The sequence below is a fragment of the Polyodon spathula genome, chromosome 14 (assembly GCF_017654505.1).
Source record: "Polyodon spathula isolate WHYD16114869_AA chromosome 14, ASM1765450v1, whole genome shotgun sequence".
Taxonomy (NCBI): domain Eukaryota; kingdom Metazoa; phylum Chordata; class Actinopteri; order Acipenseriformes; family Polyodontidae; genus Polyodon; species Polyodon spathula.
In genome coordinates, this window is record NC_054547.1 from 37,139,265 (window position 1) to 37,163,910 (window position 24,646).

Sequence of the window (24,646 nt, forward strand, 5' to 3'; positions counted from 1 at the left end):
TATATGCAGATTGTGCTGTTCTTCCCTAAACTGTACCTAGCGATATCTGTAAACCAGTAGATGTCTTTTCTCCTCACGTGAGGCTTAAAGAACCCAGTTGCTGTTGATTCTTTCCCAGTATAACACTGATTGTGCTTGATCTGTCAAATCTGTAAAATATATATATAAATTAATCATCAATTTGTATGCCAACAATTGGCAGATTTATTTATTTTCAAATACGTGTGTAAATACGTGTTTAATTAATCAAACTAGGCCCCTAAAAACGATTTTCAAATAATGTTTTTTTGTTTTTGTTTTGTTTGCTTTGTTTGTTTTTTTTTTTCTATGCCAGTTCACTTCACGTCCCCTGTAGTGAGTAGAATAAGAGTGTCACGGGCTAGTTAAAGGAATCCACCTGCCTTTACAAGCGGATGAAGGTTCAATGAAAACGGCCTAATGCACTAGCTGCACTCATCTCAACTCACCACAGCACAGTTCAGCACAGCAGCGTGCCATTGGGTTCATTTTGACTCCCTTCCATGTAGCGACATCTAGCGGTAGTTACAATGTATAACACATTTTTGTAGGCTTTTTTCGGCATATACGTTTAGGTCGTGTTTTTCATGGTACGGAATGTATTAAAACGATTTGCATTTAATACAGGTTCTTATTTTTGAAGCTTATTATCACAGTTTATTCTGATTGCTGATTGACTGAATGATGTTCTGCTGATTGCCGATTGGCTAAGTGAAAACGAAACAACACACACAGCAATTGAGAAAATAGAGGAAATTACACCTGCTCCCCCTTGCGTAAGCAAACAAGAACTACAATATACAGTTCAGTACATCGATTGATCGTTTGAAAAAAGGCTAGTTGAGTGAATGATACTAGAATATTAATTAAAATCATGTAAGGCTATTTAAAAAATACATCTTTAGTGATTTACACAGTCTTGTGTGTCATGTAGGCATGCAATTCCAAATGCTAGAAGCCTGATGTCTGCATGCGAGCCAGCCTTTTACAGTCGTTTTAAATTCCAGGGGGTTAGGGTTAGGGTCAAAGATAACTCATAAATGCCAACTTGACTCTGATAAACACATATTCTGCACAAAAAATGGCCTGTGCTGTCGAATCCAGCTGTGTGCAATGTTGTTGCTATGACAGCGTGGGACTCTAAGTGGCAGTAGAGGGCAGACAAAGGTGCCTGCTTGAGCCACACAGCGGAAATCGACGCACTCCCGCATTGGCAATCCGGACACATTCAGAGCAAGGGAGGTAGAACAAAATACACACATACTACACGCACCCAGGACATTTCTACTCAGGTGGGTTTGCAACACGATTTTACCATTCTACAGTATCCAGTAAAAAATAACAGGGCCGGTAGAGTTTTTAAGGGCTAGTTTTTTTAGACTTCTTAGATATTTACTGTCTCACGAACACAAAGAGCGAAGTTTTGTTTGTTTTCTTCTGCAGCAGGTTCACAGTCCTGATATGGCTGCTTTCACCTCAGGAAAGATCAAATTGTACTGTGTGTGTGTGTGTGTGTGCGTGTGTGTGTATATATTATATGGGTATATATAATAATATATATATATATATATATGATATATAATATATATATATATATTGCCTCCAAAAGTTAACATACAGACCGAACATAATGCTTTAATAAAAACCGAATGCCATTTTATAACGCGGAACTAAAGTGCAAAGGGTCCTGAAATTTTGGTTCCGTTAAGAGGAGATTCAAATAACCCGATGCAGTGGGATTTTTTTCCCCCAGATATTTTAATTTAGGGCCCGGTTCCGCGAGGCCTACTGTTCATCAGTGTTGAACAAAAGGATAACATCTACAAATGCAGAGATTTCAGTGCTTTGTGCGCAGTATATTAAACGATATCTGCTGTCGTAAATTGAGATTGATTTATTTATTTAATAACCAGGTTATTTTCAGCAGTACTAGACACCCACGCTGACTCTACTGAATGTAATCACATTGATGGCTCCGCCTTTTATACGATGGACGAGTGCCCGGTATTTATGTTCTGTTTCAATATCAAAATAGCTGCTATTTAAGAAAAAAAAAAAAAACACGTCATTGCTTGTAATTGTGCACCAGTACACTACGCTATTCCTTTAATATAGATGTACTGAAATTCAATACACATGTAGTGATAAAATGGAATGGAGAAACATTGTAGTAACCAGTTTTATCTGTTTAAAAAGTTATATAGTATATATATATATATATATATATATATATATATATATATATATATGCATGCATGCTACATTTGTATCACAACTGTGTAGAGGCCATATGCAACTCGTACTAGTAACTGAGATGACGTAGAAACCAGTAGTTTATGGTTTTCTAATATTTTTACCTAGACGCCTATATTGCGCGTAAGTTATGTTATAAAAGTTTATGGGATGAAAATGTTCACCTGATAAATATGTTCCTATTGTCTGGGCCAATGTGTTTTTAAACTGAAGACTGTATGTTCGTACACAGTATGTGATAAATGCCTTATCAGTTGGAAATTATTTACTGTTAGAAGCATTGTTTTACCTTTATTGCTGTTTCAAAAGTTGCTGCTATTTTTTGGTAGCAGGCTCTTTGCAGTAAATATAATTGATTGGCTTGGTTATTAGTTTATATGTTCTCTAGAATGAAAAAAGTAAGTGCTTTTTTAATCCTTAAGATTTTTTTTAAACTGCTTTGATAGGTTTGTTTTATGCACAGGGCATGCATGCATCATTTCATTAGTAGCAAGTTTCTTTGATATGCTGAAGATGTGGTGTTAAGTGGAAGAGCTGGGTAGGCAAAAGTTGGCATGGCTGGCTAATATTATAGGGACAGTATGTGTTTCAAAGTCAAACTCCATCATTATGGACTGAGTGAACAAAGTAAAACTTTAAGCCAGCAAAAGGCTAATGTGTGACTAAGGTTGGTGAAGCGTGGCTTAACGAACTCCATGTGCTTCGTGTCCCAGAATAGAATAGTGGTGTTGACCATGGATAGAACAGAAACTGGTTACAAGGAAGTGGTGGATAAACTAAATGAGATAGTATTAAATAAAATAATAAGAGAACAGCAAATAACATCTCTACTGATAAGCCAACGTTACGTTACAAAGAGCAGGAGAAACAAGGATAGATCCTGGAAGAATTCAGCATGTTTGAAGACTCATGTATAAAGTTAGAGCTGACGCCCTGTACGGTTGATGGTCATTTTTGTTTTAAATATACCAGAAAATGCCCTTGGATCTTCCAGGTGCACTGCACATGCATTTATATGTACTAAGGTCTAGCGGTTATTTATTTGATTTTAAATAACTTGGGTCATATCTTCCTCATGCACAGAACACTGTATTGATATTTTGGTTTTGCGGTGTGTCCTTGTTACTTTCAAAAATGCCAACAACACTGCTTGCACCCTCTTAGTGCTGTAGGGCTCACACTGACAATGTGTGCCTGCAGAATACTGGCTACAGCTATAAATTGTGCCTATGCATGCTCTAATGTGCTTTGGCATCTTGCAGGTATGCCAGGATTTGTTTATTCATATCTACATTTATCTCAGACAATAAAAGAACGGGTTTTAGGTGAAAGGTATTAATGAAAAATGCTGTATGGCAAAAAGCTTTTAAAAAGAGTTGAATTGTTCTGCGTTTTTTGCGAATTAATGGGAACTCACAATGGAGGAGAAAGCTGTAGCAGGGACAAAGGGGTGTGTGAACGAGTTCAAAGGTTAGCAACAACGGTAGTCTATCTTCCTGCTAGTGTCAGTAATGAAATGCTTAAGGAATTGTCAACAGTAGAGAGCCTCAAACATGTGAATTGGCTGGGGAGAGAGGGTTATGAATGAAAGAAGATATGTGAGCAGAGTAACATGCTAATTAAAAGGCATGAATGGGTTTTTCAGACCAGTTTGAAAGGATTGGTTAGTGTGGTCTTTTTTTTTCTTTCTGAAAATGAAATGTTTCTTCTGCTGGACAGATGGCTGCAAACAGTTCAGTTTGCTATTTAAAGATAGATCGGCAAATTTAAAATAGAAGTTCAAAGTTTGACAGTTTTAAAAAGGTCTTTGATATAGAATGTGCTGTACAATTAAAGGAAGGCATACCAAGATCAGTGGCTTTCGACTTCAGCGTAAATTTCACAGAAGTTGGTGTTTTTAAAATTATTTGAAAGAAAGGTTGGAAGTTAGAAGCATCATGATGCTTTACTTTCTGGTATAACCAAATGCAGGCAATAGTGAGGTTGTGCCTTATTGAATAAGGCTCCAATATTAGCTGTTTCTGTAGAACGCCCTTTTATTCTAAATGGTGTGCCTGGAGTGAAATGTTTCCCATCTGCTACACCAGGCAGGATGTGTTCTCACACGTATTGAATGCAGGGGCACCGCAAACACCTGTCGAACATTTTGGAATTTGCACAGCAAGTCAGTGCTTGCCTTTAAACCCCTGCCTGCAGCTGTTCTGCACCTTTCAACAGAGCAGTGTGCATTTTGTATTTGTTAGCTGAGATCGGTAGATTTATCTGATAGTACATTTTTGTTATGAAACACACTTGCTGTACTACTGCTATGAAAAAGCAACACATTGCATTTTGACATTAAAAAGCATCTGTTATCATACTGTGCTTCTGTGACCATGCTAATGACTCCTCTTGGTAGACCTTTCTTTGTCGTGTCTTCTGGGTGTACTTCAATAGTACACACAAGCACAGAGAAGATAATAAATGTGAACAAAGACATACTCTCATCAAAGATGAGCACAAGCTGAAAACGGATTATGAGCATAGTAAAGCTTTATACAAAGCCAGGGCACAGATATGTACAGAGGGGAACATGTTGTACCCATTACAAAATCTGCTGTAGCTGTCCTCATTTCTTAGTTATGTTGTTCATGCCGGTGTGCGTGGGCTTTTGAGTTTAAGCACAAAAATGCATTCCAGTTACTGTAAACCAATCGACCTTTTCACTGCTTCTACTGGGTAATTGTAACCCTTGGTTTGTCATCTTTTTCAGGTGGACAGAGTGCTATTCAATAGAGAGGCCCAACTGAAGCACCAGCCATGCCATTCCCCTTTGGCAAGTCCCACAAGTCTCCTGCAGACATTGTGAAAAACCTGAAGGACAGCATGGCAGTACTAGAAAAACAAGACATCTCGGATAAAAAGGCAGAAAAGGTACCATTAACTTATGAGGTTATATATATATATATATATATATATATATATATATATATATATATATATATATATATATATAAAAACTTGTTTTCTGAGTGAACCAAGAAGTGTGTTTTGAATGGGTTTTTAGTGTTCATACACTACAGTGCACAAGGGAACTTGACTGACTGTACTGCATGTTTGGCCACACATGAGACATTGCAGTGTATAATAATGTACGTAACTGCACTCTGTGCCAGATCCACGTTCATCTTGCTTGTCACGCTCAGAGATGCTGGGTTAATCGGCTGTGCCTGTCTCAATGGCTATGTACTGTTCTTAAAAGGTGGCAATTCTGAAGTAAAGTCTACTATATGGTATAACTAGATGTGGCTTTTTTCCAGTGCACACAAAGGACCTGATTACTTCTTTCATTGTTATAGTAACCACTTTTTTTTTCGGTTCTTAGCTGTATTAATGCAGGATTACGTTCCAGGGAATCCACATGACTTCAGTGCAATTACTGGAACACTAATGCTTTGTGAACCAGCCCTCAGTGTTTATAAAGATGGGTCATGTGATTTTGTAAATGTATTTATTTGCACCACTCAGATCAAGTGTACAGTTATGTCTAGAAACGTGTACTTGGTTTAAATCTGGTGTTTCTCTGTTTATAGCAGAATTGTAACTGAAAACAGCATGTTTGTGTTTTGGTTGCACGTACTGTAGCTTTTTAAAAGTTTAACTTTAGAGCCTTTCTGCTTGACTTTAAGATCACTAGAACATTGTCCGTTCTTCTAGAAATTGGAATTGCCTTTGCATGACTTATTTTTAAATTTCGTTAAATCAGACAAAAAGATCGTTGTCAGTGATTGTGTGGATAGGGGAATATTTAGCTTTCAAATTCAGTTCTTTCAAAAACAAAATCCTCTGAAGTGCTTCTGTCCTGGTCAGAGGTCAAACTTTAGTTTCAGTCACACTGCTGTAAAATCCTGGATCAAGAGCCTTTTATTAAGAGTGACACTTTGGGAACATACAATAGGCAATGTACTGAACAGCAGGAGAATTGGCTTTTAGCTGCCGCATTGAAGTCTCCTCAATTAAAGCTGTTTTGTAGTAATTGCTTTGGCCTGACTATTTAACTTAAGTGAACATTTAAGTAAGTTATTTTGAGCCAGCAGTTTCGTGTAATGTGGCTATGACCTTATTCTTTCAGCTATACGTTTTTTAGCAGTGTAAGGCATGTAGAGGTTTTTCGTCGTGGGTGCATTGCAAGACATAGTTACAAGACTGGGACTCAAACTGTGGAACCTGAAAAGGTAAAGCATTTGTGTATTGTTGTAATGTTCGGTTACAGATACTGTAAGCTGAGTATGCAGACGTTGACCATTGCCTCATGAGAGTCATTTAAGGCTGATGGGTAATTGGCTAGCCTTTTGTCTTACAGTTTTGTTGTGGTTTGTTAATTACTTTCTTTATTTTTCAAACAGGCAGTTATATTACACACAACATACAATACCATGTAGTTTTTGCTCTGTGTGCAGTGGCAGCAGCTGAAAGGATGGCAGTAATCCTTGTTGTGCCATCGTTGCATTGTTGAAAGGATTGGAACTAACCTCTTTCTTGCCTTACTCTTTTACCGTGTTTTCCTTGCAGTGCATTGAAGGTTTGCATTGTTCTCAAGCCCCTCGTGCTTTGCAAAATGGTGCCCCCTCCCGCCTTGCCACAAGGCGCAATTCCTCTCCGCGCTGTGCGGAGGAATTGCAGCGCGAGGACAAAATGAACGTTGCTATGAGGTTGCCATGGGCCAAGAGACTCTCCTTAACTGGGAGAGAGAAGATGGATAAAACAGCACTTCTATCAGTTAATGTTTGTTTTGTTTCTCATCGCCCCCCACACAGGATGTGATTTACACTTACCTGGTGGTGGAAAGGACACCTGGGGGTGGAGTTGTTAACCTGAAAAGACTTTGCACTGAGCAATCAAACCAATCAATAGGGTTCACATTGGTAATAGTTTGATTTGATTAAAAGCAATCTCAAAGGAAGGGTTCTAATGCTGTGAAAGAAGAGGTCAATGCGGTGCATCTCAGTTGAAAAGTGCACTATCCTAAGGTTTCAGAGACTCCATTTAACCCTAATCTTAACTTAATGTCATATTTTGGTAAGGTAGTCCCAGATTAGTGTTAGCCAGGTTCCGTGAGTCTACCCCTATATACAGTACACCCTCGCTATAACGGCCTTCATAATAACGAACCTTCGTCTATAGCAGTTTGGGATTCCTGCGTGTTGGATTAAGATTTGGTGCACTTTGAAATGATTCATGTTAGATTCATATTGAGTTCAGCTTCAGTTCGGGATTGTTGCTTTTTGTCCTGCATTTTAATTCTTTAACAAATTGGATAAAGCAAAGGCAGAATACTGCATACATGAGACAAACAGGTACATGTAATTCTACTTGTATTCACAATCTTGTCTCATTCACTTACTCCAACAGTTTATTGTTCCTTTTGCTTTAACGAACCCCCGATTTTATAACGAACAAAAGGCTTGGACCACAGCATGTTTGTTATAACGAGGGTGTACTGTGTTCTCTGTCTGTTTGTTTCACAGACCCTGATTATCACTAGTCTATGGCAGTGGTACTCAGTCCTGGCCCTTGAGATCCAGTCCAGTCCAGGTTTCTCCTCCAAGCTGTTGGTCTAGGGTAACATTAGGTCATCGTAGGTTGCTTTGGATTGAAAATCTGTGCTGTATCAAGTCGATCAACAATGTATGACCTTTAAAGTGCACTTTTGGAAAAGAAGAAAAGTTGCAATCGTGGATGCAAGTTTAAATTGAACAGAATCTTAAGAAAATTCTGTTTCAGTTTAACTATTTTAGTTTTAATGTTTGTATCTTTCGTTAGGCAACAGAAGAAGTCTCAAAGAACTTGGTGGCCATGAAGGAGATCTTGTATGGCACGAATGAGAAGGAGCCTCAGACAGAAGCAGTGGCTCAGTTGGCCCAGGAGCTCTACAACAGCGGTCTCCTTAGCACACTAATAGCAGACTTGCAACTCATTGACTTTGAGGTGAGGTGAAACCCAGCAGATGAGTGGTTGGTCACAGCATGTTTAACTGTAATAACCTGCCCGTTCTGCACTTGGTTGATATTAATGTCATTGAAAGAGATTTTAGGTTGAGGTACGGTTTGAAGTAATCTGTTTTAAACTTCACTGGATAGACAGACACTTAAACTCTACCTTTATTGTAATTCATTATTAACCTCAGAAATAGTTTTTTTTTAGTTTTTTTTTTTACTTCTACTAAAGTAATGTCAGATGTACTTATGGGAAGTCCTCCATCTGTGTATTGAGGTTTCCTCTTGTTCGAAACACTCCAGATGCAATTTCAGTATTCTTAAAGATGTGTAAATGTTCTAAGGGTATTGTGCAAAATGTATTCCGAAAATATACAGATTACAGAGAAATTGCTGGCCGTCTTCCGTCTATTTCAGTGTTACATTTAATCTATTGTGGGCCATGTAGTAAAAAAAATAATGTAAATGCTATATGACCACAATGCACATATAGCCTATCTAGCATACCGTTTATCCAGTTATGATGAAACTTTCTAAAGATGTTGTGTAGCACAATTTTATTTAGTGTTTCAGAATCTGGGGATACATGGAGGCAAAGTTTCTTTTGCATTTTGACATGTGTGCATACACAGACTGTAGTTCATGGTGTTTATATGACAGCTGTTCCTGATGTGCCTGTGGCAATTGTTGGAATGGCTTAGGAATACTAAATGTCTAAGAACAATAGTGATAACAATATGCATTATAACTTTCTTTTCTTCTTTGCCACAGGGTAAAAAAGATGTTGCTCAGATTTTCAACAACATTCTCAGAAGACAGATTGGCACAAGGACCCCTACGGTAGAATACATCTGCACCCAACAGAACATACTTTTCATGTTGTTAAAAGGGTGTGTACAAATGTCTTTGAAACTTTTTTTTTTTTTCAGGAAGTTGTGTGTTTTTGGTTTTTTTGTTTTTTTTTTATTCTTGTGAGGCCCATGACAAGTATTTTTTTTTTATAACTGAAATTAGTAAAATAGTGTGCTACTGTATTTTACAGTTAAAGGGACATATTTAAATGTGTAGACCTTTTCAGTTTAGTTTATTCAAATAATTGTTAAATGTTTTGAAGACGTCATTTCATTCGCATAAAGGCATTTTCAGAACGTTGCTATTGATGTACTGTTTATTTTCTTGTTTTCTAAATTTTATTTCCACTTTGATTCAGTTGAAAACATAATGTCCTACCACAAGGTCTGAATGTTTTATCCTGTGTTACAGACCTTTAAAAACAACATCTTCACAGTCCAGCATTTCTTAACCCTAATTCTATCAATTTTACCTTGTTGTTGAAAAGCCTGTTCTGCAACAAGTAACCGTTTACTTCAATAAATGTAAAATGAACAGAAGCCTTTTATTTTTGTTTTAACGATCTGGTTTTATTTGTGTCATGGAGGGGGATGGCAGAAAAAAAAATTCCAAGGTATACCTCAAAAATAATTATGAATTGGGGGGGGGGGGGGGGGGGAATCTTGTCTTAATTTATAAAAGCAAGTTGTTTCAGAATTATAGAAGTCTCGAAAGAAATCTAGGTAATAGGAAACCCGCATGGTCGTGGAGGGATACGTAACAAGCTTGTCCAGTGTGTTCATCCCCACTGGCGGATATATATTATATCTTTTAAGTGGTTTACGTTATACACGGAGAACCACTTATCCAATTGTGAGGAAACTTGTTAAGACATTTCTTAGTCCAGGTCGGTGTCAAAATCTCCCGGAACATGAAAATGACAGGATTTCACAATCTTTGTCCAAAGAGACAGTGTTTTGTTGAACCTTGTCAGGACATTATTTGGCACAAGTTATCTAGTGTATTGTAATCTAGGGGTATGTGGAGGTAATAATGTGTAACGCCCCTTCATGTTTAAACCATACTCTTGGAGATGCCATCCTCCTTATGAAAGCAGCATGGGATGCTTTTGTTTTTGTTTAACAAAAACTTTATTTCTTCTTTTTTTTTTTTTTTTTTTTTAAATAAAGTTTGTGAAAACTATGATCTTTGATCTTTGCACACAGACTGAACAATGAAGTTGGGGATTTTTAACAGACAAAACTTACTAACTTTTTGGAACACAGCAATGTTGCATACAACTTTCTATTCTTTATAGATGCAATATTATGAATAATATTGCTTTGTATGGGATCTCAGTGTTTTTTGTTTTGGTCACAATAGATGTTAAGATCCATTTCTTCCAAGTGTAGTAATATATTAAAACATTAGCAGTCTTTATGGAATTCCAACTAGATAAAAAACATCACTGTAGCTATTTAATTAGTCATACAGCTATCCTGTCAATCTTAAAATGGTGTTGATTGACAAAATTTGGCTCCTCAGCAAAAGCACTTTTTTTTTTTTTTTTTAAATCCCATTGCCTAATTTCAGTATGACTGTTTTAGTATCATGCCAACCCGCCTTCTTCATGACCCATTTAACTTATCTAGAACTAGCTTGATGGCACATAGGTCAAGTAGATATGCATTAATATGCATCTTTTTATACATTTCATGTTTGTTGTCAGACAGTTCACATTGCAAATCTGGGTTTCCATAAATACCTGTATTTAAAGTACAATATAAAAAAACTTATTTCCTTTTCTTTACTCAAGCGATCTCATGGTTTTTATATTTATTGATCTTTATTTCCACAGATACGAATCTCCTGAAATTGCTTTGAATTGTGGTATAATGCTGAGGGAATGCATCAGACACGAACCACTGGCTAAAGTCATCCTGTGCTCTGAGCAGTTCTACGATTTCTTCAGATATGTGGAATTGTCAACATTCGATATTGCGTCTGATGCGTTTGCCACGTTTAAAGTAAGTTAGGGTATAAAAATACACACTCAGCTTTGTTTGGTGCAGACAGTGTGTGTGTGTTTTAAGCCTTTTCTACGTGGTTACATATTGCAGTGTTCAGTATTGCTGAAAACATGTACATCCCCCACCACCTTAAATAACTTGTGCTAAAAAAATTATGAACGGAGTAATTTAAATACTGATATGCAATTATACATTTTTTTAAAGGATTTACTTACAAGACACAAGCTACTAAGTGCAGAATTCTTGGAACAACATTATGACAGAGTAAGTAGTGGAAACCAATGGAGGATCTGACTGCTTGTGTACTTTTTTTTTTACATATATATAATATGTGTGTGTGTGTGTGTATATATATATATATATATATATATATATATATATATATATATATATATATATATATATATATATATATATATATATATATATAATAAATAAATAAAAACAGGCACCTCCAAAATTATTGGCACCCTTGATAACGATAAGCAAAAAAGGCTGTATAAAATAAACACAGGTAATGAGCTATATTGTAATTTTATATAACAACTATATTGTAACATGTGGAATATATTGTACTTTTTTAATGATTCAAGGGAATCAACCAAACTTACACATTTCTCAAATTATAAATTTATTTCCAAAAAAATTGTGTTTTATTATTGGCACCCTTGTTTTCAGTACTTTGTGCGCCCTCCCCTTGCAAGGATAACGGCACTGAGCCTTTTTCTATAATTTTTCATGAAGTTCGAGAACACATTGGAAGGGATCTTAGACCATTCCTCCATACAGAATCTTTCCATATCCTTCGGTCTGTGCTTATGAACTGCCGTCTTCAATTCAAACCACAGGTTTTCAATGGGATTCAAGTCCGGAGACTGGCGGTGGCCATTGCAAAATGTTGATTTTGTGGTCAATTAACCATTTCTTTGTGGATTTTGATGTGTGCTTGGGGTCACTGTTTTGCTGGAAGATCTACTTGCGGCCAAGTTTCAGCCTCCTGGCAGAGGCAACCAGGTTTTTGGCTAAAATGAGTTCATGATGCCGTTGATCTTAACAAGGGCCCCAGGACCAGTGGAAGCAAAACAGCCCCATAACATCAAAGATCCACCACCATATTTTACAGCAGGTATGAGGTTCTTTTCTGCATACGCATCCTTCTTTCGACGCCAAACCCACTGCTGGTGTGCGTGGCCAGAGCTCTATTTTCGTCTCATCTGACCACAGCACCTGGTTCCAATCAAAGTGTCAATGACGTTTAGCAAACTCCAGGCACTCACATTTGTTGGTTGCTCTCAATACAGGCTTTTTTCTGGCAACCTTTCCAGTAGCATATTGGCATGGAGGTGGCATCTAATTGTAGATTTGGTGACTCCAAGATGCAACCAAGTTCTGTAATTCTGCAACTGTGTCCCTTGGATTCTTCTTTTACCTCCTGAACCATCTTCCTCGCTGTGCGTGGGGGTGAGATGCACATGCGTCCTCTACCAGGCAGATTTAGCACTGTTCCACTGGTTTTGAACTTCTTAATTATTGCCCTAATAGTGGCAAGTGGTATATTTAGGTTTTTAGCAATTTTTTGTACCTATTGCCTGATTTATGAAGGTCAACAACCGTTTATCTCTTTTCATTTGTGAGTTCTTTGCCTTTCCCCATGGTGATGGATGACAATTGCATGTTAGCTCATTTTTACACCCCAGTGAAACAGGAAGCCATGGAAGGCCACAATAGAGTTCCCTAATACTAAGATGTACTTAAAAAAAAAAAAAAAAAAAAAGGAGAATGTTAATGCAGATTTAATTTTGTTTGATTTATATTTATAAGAATCTTTAGGGGTGCCAATAATTTTTTTGAGAAAAAAAAAAAAAATTTAAGTAATATTTTTCTGAGCAATTGCATTAGTATAAAAGAATATAGTTTTCCCATATTTTTGAGCATAAAATATAGCTCATTACCTGTGTTGTTTATTTTATATAGCCTTTTTTGCTCATCTTTATCAAGGGTGCCAATAATTTTGGAGGTGCCTGTATATTATAAAGCCAAAATATAAAAGTGACAGATTAGTTTTCTCATTGTTGAATGTGTACTATAGTATCTGTATGTGCAATGATGTTAAATGTATTCCTCCTTTTTGTCTTCTGTTTTTCTTTCTCATAACAGTTCTTTAGTGAATATGAGAAACTACTCCATTCAGAAAACTACGTGACAAAAAGGCAGTCTCTGAAGGTACTGTAATCCTGTTCTTTTTCTCAAGTCCTCTGTATGGTTGTGTGGCACTTGCCTAAGGACACACCATTAGGCAGTGGGTGGGCTGAGGTTTGAACTCTAGGATCCAGCCTGCTTCCTTCTATCCAGTAGACCACTCTGGTGTAAGATTACGTTCAAAGCACACGTCAGGCTGTGGCATCTCTGTGTGGAGCGTTAGTCTTTCTCTGCGGGTGAGAAAAGAATACATGTTAGCCAGCACAAAAAGCGTATTTAGGTTTGTAGCGAGGAAAGATTTGACCTGTGTGATGCTTTTTAATGAATTCAGTGAATGAATAAACAAACTGGTTTGGTTGTTAAAGTTCCCATTCTTCTTGTTTTTCAGTTGCTTGGTGAGCTCCTTTTAGATCGACACAATTTCACAATTATGACCAAGTACATCAGCAAGCCAGAGAATCTGAAATTAATGATGAACCTTCTAAGAGACAAGAGTCGCAATATCCAGTTTGAGGCCTTCCACGTCTTCAAGGTACCAATCAGCATCTTTCAGGGAATACAAATGGGAGCAATTAAAGTAGTCAGTTCATGTGTGTGCTTGTGTTATATATATGCAACTTGCAAACTTTTTGGATGGGTTACATTTCAAATTGAATACATTAAAATGTGTTTCCAGTAGTCATTTTCACCTGAGCAGAATTCTGCCACAAGTTTGTTGTTAGATGTTTCCAGCAGTTTTTATTATTTTTATTTATTTTTGGCACAAGAGGGCACCAGAGCCTCAAAGTCCTCTGTTTGACTCGTAATGACATTGTTTTAACCATGATGGCATAACCATTTATTCATCCAATTGGTTTTCATCTTACCAAAATTCATATGGCTTTTTATGTGGATCATTTAGTTTCACTTTCCCGTGTTGTTTTTACAGGTGTTTGTAGCCAATCCCAACAAGACCCAGCCCATCTTAGATATTTTGCTGAAGAATCAGACAAAACTTATTGAGTTTCTTAGCAAGTTCCAGAACGACAGGACCGAAGATGAACAATTCAATGATGAAAAGACCTACTTGGTGAAACAAATCAGGGATTTGAAGAGACCAGCACCACAGGAAGCATAAACCTTCATTTATTAACCGAAACTACAACTGTAAAATCAGCAACTACTGTTAGGTTTTGAACATTAAGCACCCTTCAATTCATGAGGAGTATTCCTGCTAGTCTGCTGTTCAATGAACATTTTTTTTTCTTATGTTTTTTTGGGTTCAAGATAAAACTACTGCTTTCTTGCACATTAGAACACAGTGTGGACTTATTACTGAAGTATTTTCTCATTCAAACAATGCAACTTGCAAACTTTTTTTTTTAAGTGTTTTCTAGTACCTTCATTAAAGCACACAAACAGATTATAGCGTGGGTTTGTAAAGGAAGGATTCCGGCAGTTGAATTTGAAAGGTTGCATGCCTTTAAAATCTGATGGTTTATCAGTATATTTGCCCCCTGCTTTCTTTTGCTGAGTGTGGAGTACAGCTGTGATCTGTGCTGACCTTAATGCACGTGCATTACAGTATTAAAATACATACAAATGTATGTATGCGTTAATCTAAAAATGTAAAAAGATTTTGCTTTATCGTAATTGGATGGGGAACATGCAACTACAGACTTAAGTTTTATAAAAGAAAAAAATGTTTGTTCTTAAAATGAGTTACAAAATGAACCTTCATGGATGTGAATGAAAATGAAAATGTGCATATGCCTATTGCTTTATAGAATTATTTGCAGGTGATGAGATTTGACAGTATGTAAGCTGAGCTAATTTTGTTTATTTTTATTGAACACGTTTTCAAAAAGTAGCAAGAGCAGTAATTTTTGCGTTTCGTTACAGATGTTTGCTGGTTACCTTTGTACATAACTAGCTCATTTCTGCTTAAGATATTAATTTGTACAGCAGAGGAATGTTATTGTATTAGTATGTAACTATTAACCTAATATTGAGGTTTTAGTTTTTAGTTTGTTTTTTTTTTCAAAATGACTGCGCATATATGACTGAATATTTCTGTATCTCACAATAATATAAAGTAGTGCAGCATTAAAGAAAGTTCCGTCACTCCAGACAGGTTAATATTAAGAACTAAAACCTCATCGATTGGATTCTAACGAGGCTAAAACCAAGCCCAACTGAAAATTAATTTATTATTCCTTTTTATGATTTTAATTGGCCTTCAGAAAAATGTCAATTCTCCAGTAGTAAACAATGACAGTGGCTGAGAATATTTCTATAGTATGTCCTAAACATTTGAGACGTTTTAAAGATTCCAGTACAATTGTTTGTTTCCTAATGGGTAGTAAGATGCATTCATTTCAGCACCAGCAATAATAAGGTATTTAAAATGTCTGTTTAGATATATATTACACAGTTTAAGCTACTTTACTGTGTCTAAATGCACCTAATGTTCATAATGAAAGTGGGTTTTTCAAAAAGTTTTTTTTTTTTACCAGTTTCAAAACCAGATTACATTTTTGCCAGTCTTACATATTTATGAAGTTGTTTCTTTGGCTTTATTTAATAGATTTTCTTCAATATGCTTTGTAAAGTGAAGGTGCCAAAAAGAAAGTTAAAAGCTACATACTAAGTACATTCTTTGTTGCCGTAAACATTGGAAAATTCAGTGCAACCTAAAACAAACTTATAGTTTTAACTTCTGAGTGCTGTTTAGAATAGAAATACAAACATATATATTAAAAAAATAAATAAAATAAAATCACAAAAATTTTCCTATTTTTGTGAACCCCACTGACATAATGTAACTGAAATAGAAATGAACAAAATGTGTTCATTAGAAATGCCCCATGCTTTCTACCTAGAGCCTTTCCTGAAATGTTAAAGTAAATCTTTACGGGGTACGAAAGATGGATCATCAAGGACTTTATATAATTTATATATAGTATATATATATATATATATATTATATAATATATATATATATATATATATATATATATACTTTATATATATAATATTATAAATTTATTTAAACATTTCGATGAACTTTTTTTGCAATTTGCATATAAAATCTGCAAATTAAAAGGGTAACTGGAGAATATTCACAAAACTCTTGTAGTGGAGTCTGGCAGCAAAGAAATGTAATTTATATTAAAGTCTGCTTTGCAGTTGTGTGATCCACCAAAAAAAAAGCATTTCATGTCTATTAAGAAAATTCCAATTATTGTCAAACAATCTGGCTTCCCAATCCTCCAAAAAAAAAAAAAAAAAACAACAAAATTTTGAATACATTGAACATTCATTTTTTTTATTTTTGTCTATTTTCTGTGTTTTATTTTTCATAATAAGGTGAACATAGCTTCATACTCTCCCTTGGGTCTACAGATGCTTTGGGTTAGTCTTGCTATGTTTGTAGAGGTTTCCAGCAGTGTCTTAAGGCTCAAGTATTATGGTCGTGATTTTGGATGATAAAAACAACCAGCCACGTTGAGATAGTGTCTTCACATTTGGGTTACAGCTGTATTCCATTTTACCCAATCAACTTCCATTATAGGTGTTGTCCAGTAAAAATAAACATTTCACTGCTGCAAATGTTTATACCAGTGACAAACCACACACATTTGGCACACAATTACAATATTCTTTTGATTAAGCTGGTTCTCGTGATTACATCAGTTTTGCAACCACATTGGTTGCAATCTTGGGCTGTTTCATATTATTATTTTAAAATATATTATTAAAAAGAGGAATGGATCATAGATACCAAAATTGTATTGATCATCCCAGAAGTAACCCTGCATGAAAACAGTGCTATACTGCATGTCCCTGGTTCTGCCATTTCACCGGACTATGCTGTTTACTCAAATTGAAACGTATCCTTCGAAGGTGAGGGTTCTCGGTCTATAGCGGAAATGTGCAATTGTGGCACAAATAACTCATACTCATTTTATATAATTAAGAAAAAAAAATGTGTTTACATTTACTTTCACCAGTGTTTTAGTTCAATGTTGCTTTTAATTATGAATGTCTATGCTGTTTTTCATTATTGTCGGTATACTGACTGTGATTAGCTTTGTAATATAGGTAGGCGTTAGCACTGCTATTTAAGGCTAACCACGCAGGTTAATGTTTTCAACAGATCCAGTTCGACACTAGCTTTAGCAATGTATGTGGTTTCTAACCTGGCAGGATGCTGCCAATCGAAAATACAATTTAAAAGTAATAACCAACCAGCATTTTCTCTGTCTACCCAGAATGTAATTGTAATTGATTAAGTGCCATTTAGAGCAGTCAGAGGAGCCTACCTCTTAGCTGGCAGAATTTCTGATACTAGAAAGCATTATAAAGCTTCCACTGATGTTCTTAAATTGAAATACATTTTGCATTGTACCTTTCATATGTAAAAAAATACAATTAGGGCAACATGTTATAAATAGTTCTGTTTTGTCCTACATACAGACTATATTCAGTGAAAGATGATCTTTTCATTGCTGTCAACACAGGTTGCTTTTCTGAAGCCTGAACACAGCTCTGGTACTTTTACACTTTCTCATACCCAGAACCAGGTGTAAGACACGTGATCCGCTGTGCATATGCGTGATGATTATGTGGTGTTGTCACAGTTTCTTATGCGTAACATATATAGTTTACATATCTTTTTATATGTAAAGATTTGATTTCTGACAATGCAGAATATTATATTGTTTTTTTTATTTATTTTATTAGTAGTTGTAGTAGTAGTGTCTTTATTAGCGGAAGGTGAATGTGCTCTATGTAAATAAGTCTCACCTGCTACACACCTCACTGACTTACTGATTTCTTTCTAAAATATTCTTGTCTCTTTAAGGGGGGGGGGAGAGACTTCCAGCAGATCAGAGCCAGGAAGCAAAATTCGAGAGAGAAGGAAAGGAGGGCAGAATATATCAGTGAAGGCTCGACCTGTATTTACCGCAGCAAAACCAAATCAAATTACCGGAACATCTAAACATTCAAATACAGAAATGGGAAAGATCACTTTCCAGCATGGTGGTGCTCAGAAATCTGAGAAGGATGAACAAGATGCGGATAAAACCGAGATAGTGGTACCACTTGAACAACAGCACGTAAGATACACTTTCCAATACGTACATTATTGGACACAAAATCATTAGTATTATCCCGGAATATGTGTTATTTTTTATAACAACCTCTCCAGTTCATCGCTTACCAGAAACAGTACAACAGACAGGAAAACAACGCTATAAGGTCGTCCGGAGAGGAGCGGCTTAGGTCGTGTGATTAAAACATCTGCTATTGTGGATTTCATTTTCTCGTTTACTGAACAATATGGTTTGGAGTATAAGCGTAACTAAAGGTTATGTTTTGTATGTTGTCTTTGCAAGTACGACGCGATTATGTAAAATTATTTTTTACATTAAATGAGAATTTCATGTGTCTTTTTACAGATACTAGTTGTAACATGGACTGCATTTTTTACAGTATATTTATGTAGAGATTGTATTTGTATTTGGTAAAAAAAAAAAAAAAAAAAAAAAAGTACTGTGTTTCACACTTTTTACATTGTATTGCACGGTGAAATTATGCTGTTTTGTATTGGAAATTAACACTTTAGGAGCTGAGGTGAGGATATAGGCTAAGTATGTTATGTTTTGTCAGAATCGAAGCAGCTAAACGTGTGTTAATTAAAGTTAATTAAAGGGAGAGGTCAGGGCATGGCAGCCCGTGTGCCTGAAATCGAAACTACATCATAGGCAATGTAAACAAACAGGAAAGACCGGCTTGTGACCGCTACCGTGCACACAAGTGGAAACCACGCACGCCTGAACAAAACAGTTTGTAAAGCAGGTGACGTCAATCGTGCTGAAACGGAGAGTACGGCGCAGTAAACACGGAGTGTGGAGTGTGGAGTGTGGCACGTTTGATGTCGTTAGCAGTGTTTGTCCGCGATGAGTCGTGGAATACCGAAGCCGAAACGTTCGCTCTGATTGGCTGAAAGATTCAGCGCAGTCTATGAATTGCATTTTGTAGAGGGTCTGATTCTTTGTTTAAAAACCTTAACTTGAGCTCCAATGCCCTTTTTAAGCGAGCTGCAAAGGTTGCTGTTGCAAAGTATTTAAAAATATTTTGCAATAATGCTTGGGGGGGGAGAATATCATAAACAGCAAGCAAAAATAATGCAGGCCAAGAAGAAGATTCACTATAGTAGATACAATACAGAACATTTGTGGGGTCTGTTAGCTGTAAAGATCAGTTCCCATCAGAACAAGAAGACCAAGAACTTGGCGTGCAGCAAGTGCATAGGCAATAAATCCAGGACAAGAAATAACCTGATCGTACCTGCGACTGAGTTGTTTTTTGCTTGCATCATACCGTTAAAATCATTGCGTTCCATTCGCCATTGCTTAGCCTCTCAGCTTTTGCTTCCAAAAAACATTTCCCTGCTTCCCCATTAGAGCAGATTTTCTCGTTCTTGATAAAAAAAAAAAAACCCTGTGGAATTCTCTGTGTTTGTGCTCCCCTGCTGTTCTGTGATTGAATGTTTTGTTGCAGGAGGAGCTCTCTGTCCCAGTGCGCACCAGGAAGGCTGCTGTCAGTGGACTCTGCTGCATGACTTTTGGCTCGATTGTGTTAATGTCAGGTCTGGTGTTGGCATCCATATATTTCTACAGATACTATTACGTCAATCAGGTAAGTGACATCCCTTAAGAATAGTCTGGGGGCACAAATTACAATTGCATGCCCCTAGTGGTCTGCCTTTGAATTTTAATCAAGCCTAATTGTAAACTTAATCTATCTACCTAATGTTAAAAATACTCCTGAAATGCCTGTAATTTCACCACTGTCTGAGTCAAAAGTCTCAATTATGCCAAATCGCTGTGAATGCATGCATTGTTGTGATGGCATTAGCCTTGCTAAATCATTAACATTTATCCACATCTAAATAAACTGAAGTTTTAGCAGTTTAATGAATTTGACTGAAATGTTAGCCGGACTTGCTCACCTCATAAGTGCACAGGTGGAACTCTCAGCCACTCTAGTAATATATGGCCCTATGGGTGAATATGAGCCTGCAATATCTTCACAGTTCTGCTTGTATCTTCTTGTCTTCTCATTCCAAACAGCTTCCCCGGGAGAACTTGTTCCAGTGCAGGGTTCTGTACGAAGACGCTGTTTACGCCCCCTTCAGGAGACAGCAGGAACTGGAGGAGAGCGTGGAGATCAATCTGGAGGACAATTACGAGCAGATTAATGTCCCAGTGCCTCATTTCGGAGGAAGTGATGCGGCAGACATTATCCACGACTTCCACAGGGTGAGCAGGTGTAATGGTAGCACACGTGCGCTTCAGGAGGAACTGCAAACAGTGTTCTGCTGCTTCGCTGTGCTGTAGTGCATGGGCGATATTTGAACCCTGTTTCAACACTATGGTTTGTCTATGATAGCTACATGATTCACAGCATTGCCAGTTAACAGAATTCTAACCTCTCATTATATGATTAAAGAGAAGGGCTTGTAACCAGGAGGTCCCTGGTTCACTCATTGACTCAGTGTGACCCTGAGCCCTCCTTGTGCTCCGTCTTTCAGATGAGACATTATTGTAAGTGACTCTGCAGCTGATGCATAGTTCACACACCCTAATTTGTGTTCATATATTCATTTGACTTCATGCTGACAGACCATGCTGTTTCCCTTAACCTTATGCCTGTGGGAATGCTTTGTGTTTGTTCCCATAAATTCCTGTTTCTAGTTTCATCTTTGCATTCCCTGTAGCTTCTTCTGCAGCCATACCAACATTTAGCAATTTGGTAATATAATGTATATGATACATACATTGCCACACATTCTTGATTGGCTAGATAAGCGGCTGTATTTGTGCCTGTTGCCTAACCCTTTGTCTGTGTGCAACAGTACTGCACCTTGATGTGATTGAAGCTGGTCAAGGATTTGCTGAACAATTATGTGTGATGTATTTGCAGTCACAGTTGCAATATTTGTTCTACTTGATATTGCAATCTGGCTGATGGCCTGAGCTCAAACAAACAAAACTGCTTTCTGGATCACAATTAGGAAGAATGCAAATGAAATACAAAACAATTTACCAAAAACAATTGCAGAGTAATACTAAACAGCAGCTCTGGCTGATGAGCCAGCAAAAATAAGTGCTGGTTGCTTTGGGAGAGTAAGCTGTGATGGTTGGGTGCTGGTATGCTGTCCCCCTTCATTTTGCAGTACACATTTTCTTTGTTTTTCAGGGTTTGACAGCTTACTATGACATTACATTGGACAAGTGCTACATCATAGAACTCAATACCTCCATAGTGATGCCACCACAGAACCTCCGGGACCTGCTGGTTAATGTCAGGGTAGGTTCTGAGTATGAACAGTGCTGGTGATACATGGGCAGAGCTGTGAGCTGTTCTCATAAGGAGGTAACCAGCACAGGAGACTGCATTACTAAAGAATATAGTCAACCAACACCATCCTGGTGTGAAAACAGTTTGGGTTAGGGTTACTTTCTCAAAGCTATTTACTATTTATTTTTCAGAAAAGGAAAAAAAAAGTATCCACGGTAATGAAAATAATCAAGTTGGAAATGTACTTTGTGAGTAGTCTGGTTTGAGAAGCTTGGCTTTGTGTACCTTTGCCTTGAGTAATGTTTTCTCTAGACAGATAAAAAGAATACTGCAGCTGAATCATGTAAAAGGTCTCTTTTTTTTTCCCCCCAACACTAAATAAACCAACTTGTTGTTAATATTTGTTATTAATAGCAGTATTTTAGTTGTTATGCGTGATTCATTGTACCCTATCTGATTTACTGTGTGGAAGTGCCACCCCAGCTCAACAGTGAAGGTGGGATGTCTTACAAAAGATAATTGCAAAGGTGAGCTTGGTACAGCATTGAAACCCACACCTCTGTCTCCACAGAGGGGAACCTACCTCCCTCAGACCTACATCATCCAGGAGGAGATGGTCGTGGTGGGACAGGTCTACAGTGTGCAACAGCTGGGGGTGTTCATTGACCGACTGTGTGGCGGGAAGGAGACCTACAGACTGAAGCACAGGAGCAGCAGACGACGTAAGAAATGCTCATTGATTAGCTTGTGCAGTGTGTTGAAGCAGAGCTCGGAACAGCTTCACTGATGCATCGCTGACTGGCAGCATAGTGGTCTCTGATTTGGTGCCAGACATGCACCACAGAGAGCGCTTCCTGCCTCTTTTTGTTTTTAGCAATCAATGTTTGTGTGTAATACCATATTCAATGTTTGTCTGTAGTGGTGTAACAGTACCCACTATACCTGTAACACATTACGACAGGCCCTCTTATCAGCTGTACTGTAATGCTGCCAGTATACAGCAATGGAGAAAGTTGCAGAAACTATCCAGCAAACTTTTTTTTTTTTTTAAATCCTTTAAAAACAGGAAAATCTTTTGCATGGGCCTTTTGTAGCAGGTGGGTTCCCTTATTTACTAAGCAAGAAAGATGAAACCACATGCTCCTTGTTGCCACAGTATAATAAAGTGATCAGGTTGTAGATTGTTTTTTTTGTAGATGTTTTTTTTTTTTCAATAAGCCCGGTTCCTGCAGACCTATTTAATGGTACATTTTAAGTTGCGCCAATTCTGCGCTTCAGTTTTTCCATTTCTTTCCACAGGCATCAACAAGCGTAAGGAGCATAACTGCCACAGCATCCGGCACCTTGAGAACACCTTTGTGGTGGAAACTCGCATCTGTGATCAGGCCTGAGGACCTTCGTAATGAGTATCTCCCTGCTTGGCGCCACCTCTGCACACTGTAGCCCTCTTTTCTTACATGTAAAGCTGAACGTTCATTTTAAGTGTCAAACTGACCGGTCCCTGTCATGACTTTGTCCTGTACAGCTCCAGTTTATCTTTGGTAGGTAATGAACATGGACACCTTTCCCTCTTAAACTTGCACAGTCCATTACAAGCTTGTATTTTATACAGTGTGCGAAAGTAAACCCCAGGAAATGTCACAGGACTTTTTAGGCTGCCCTTTGATTAACACAGCAAGTAGCAATGTGTCATTCAGCGACATCAGGTTAATATAATAACAAGCAAAGTGAAAAAAATTGTGTACAGATTACAAATGAGGGAAAAGCATTGTTTCCTATTGTTCAATTAACAGGTTCTTTCTGTTTTGATGCATAGCTGAGTGATAGAAATGATGCCCCCATTGCATAGCAGTTTGATCCATTCCTGGTTTTACTAGGAGTTTAATCAGACACACCTGTACATTGTGGCTAATCACATTTGTATTCCCTAGGATGGGTAAAACTGCTCTGCAATAGGAGTCATGTCTCCATTTCTATAGCGGATGACTAAATCCAAGTAAAAGAGAAGCATTCAGACAATCTGCTGCAAGGTGTTAAGTTGCAAACATGTACCTGTGATTAAAAAAATAAAAAATATATCTGTAAAACAGCTGCAGGAACAATCCAGCATCCTTACAGCCAAAGTGCAGTTTTTATTTGAAAATATAGAGTATATCAATATATATATATATATATATATATATATATATATATATATATATATATATATATATATATATAGAGTCCTAATCCATCTTTGAATCCCATTGATGCTATCACATTACTTCAGCAATGCTGTCAATTCTCCGATAGCCAAGGGGAGAATAGCTGTACACATTCACCAGTGTTGTTTAAATTTAAGCCTTGTATCTGCTTTTTAAGTCAACTAATCTTGTTCGCTGTAAATCATACTTTTTTTTTTTTTTTTTTTTTTTGGACTGCATGTATTTATCTTATCGAATCCTGCATTCTAAGTATGTTTTCTAAGATCATGAAAAGCCTTGGTTCTGTGTTGAACTAAAGTAACTGCTGTCATAAGGGAACAATAAACACTGTATGTCTATAATGTGGTCACCTCAGATTGATGTGTACATTTCGTTTGCTAGTAAGGCGTATCTATGAATAAAGGTGAAACCACTTGTGCTTTGTTGTCTTCCTGTAGCTGGGTACTGGAAATGTATTTCACACTTCAGGCTGCTGTGTACATTCATATCATTTAGGAAGAATAATGGGCATGAAGTGGAATAAAACAGTTATAAAGGGAAAAAAACAATGGGCATCGAGTGAGAACCCACTAGACTCTCTGTTAGACTCTCACTAATATCTTGTGCTTCCCAGTGAATATCTTGAGCCCATTCTTCAAAGACTTTTTTTTTTTTTTTAAAGATATTTTGCAGCTGAAGGGATGTGATGATATACCAAATCACCTAGAAAGACGTTTGCAATCAGACTGTGACACACTTAAGATAGCATCTTTATAAATGGCAACTCCCTTGTTACTGCAGAACG

The 24,646-nt window shown here is 37.1% G+C and overlaps 2 protein-coding genes across 2 annotated transcripts; both read left to right on the top strand.

The window, feature by feature from the left end:
- The first annotated feature begins 1,205 nt into the window (after nt 1-1,205).
- On the top strand, nt 1,206-16,087 carry LOC121327164 (calcium-binding protein 39). Its single transcript, XM_041271013.1, has 9 exons — nt 1,206-1,310; nt 5,024-5,184; nt 8,074-8,238; nt 9,018-9,136; nt 10,936-11,104; nt 11,312-11,371; nt 13,265-13,330; nt 13,695-13,838; nt 14,235-16,087. The coding sequence occupies exons 2-9, from the start codon at nt 5,071-5,073 to the stop codon at nt 14,421-14,423; spliced, it is 1,026 nt and encodes a 341-aa protein (XP_041126947.1). The 5' UTR covers nt 1,206-1,310; nt 5,024-5,070; the 3' UTR covers nt 14,424-16,087.
- Nucleotides 16,088-18,158: 2,071 nt separating this feature from the next.
- LOC121327034 (integral membrane protein 2C-like) lies at nt 18,159-24,280 on the top strand. The gene is made up of 6 exons (XM_041270808.1): nt 18,159-18,408; nt 19,856-19,993; nt 20,428-20,616; nt 21,557-21,667; nt 22,230-22,380; nt 22,958-24,280. Exons 1-6 carry the CDS (start codon nt 18,307-18,309, stop codon nt 23,047-23,049), a joined length of 783 nt encoding a protein of 260 aa, XP_041126742.1. The 5' UTR covers nt 18,159-18,306; the 3' UTR covers nt 23,050-24,280.
- Nucleotides 24,281-24,646: the final 366 nt, after the last annotated feature.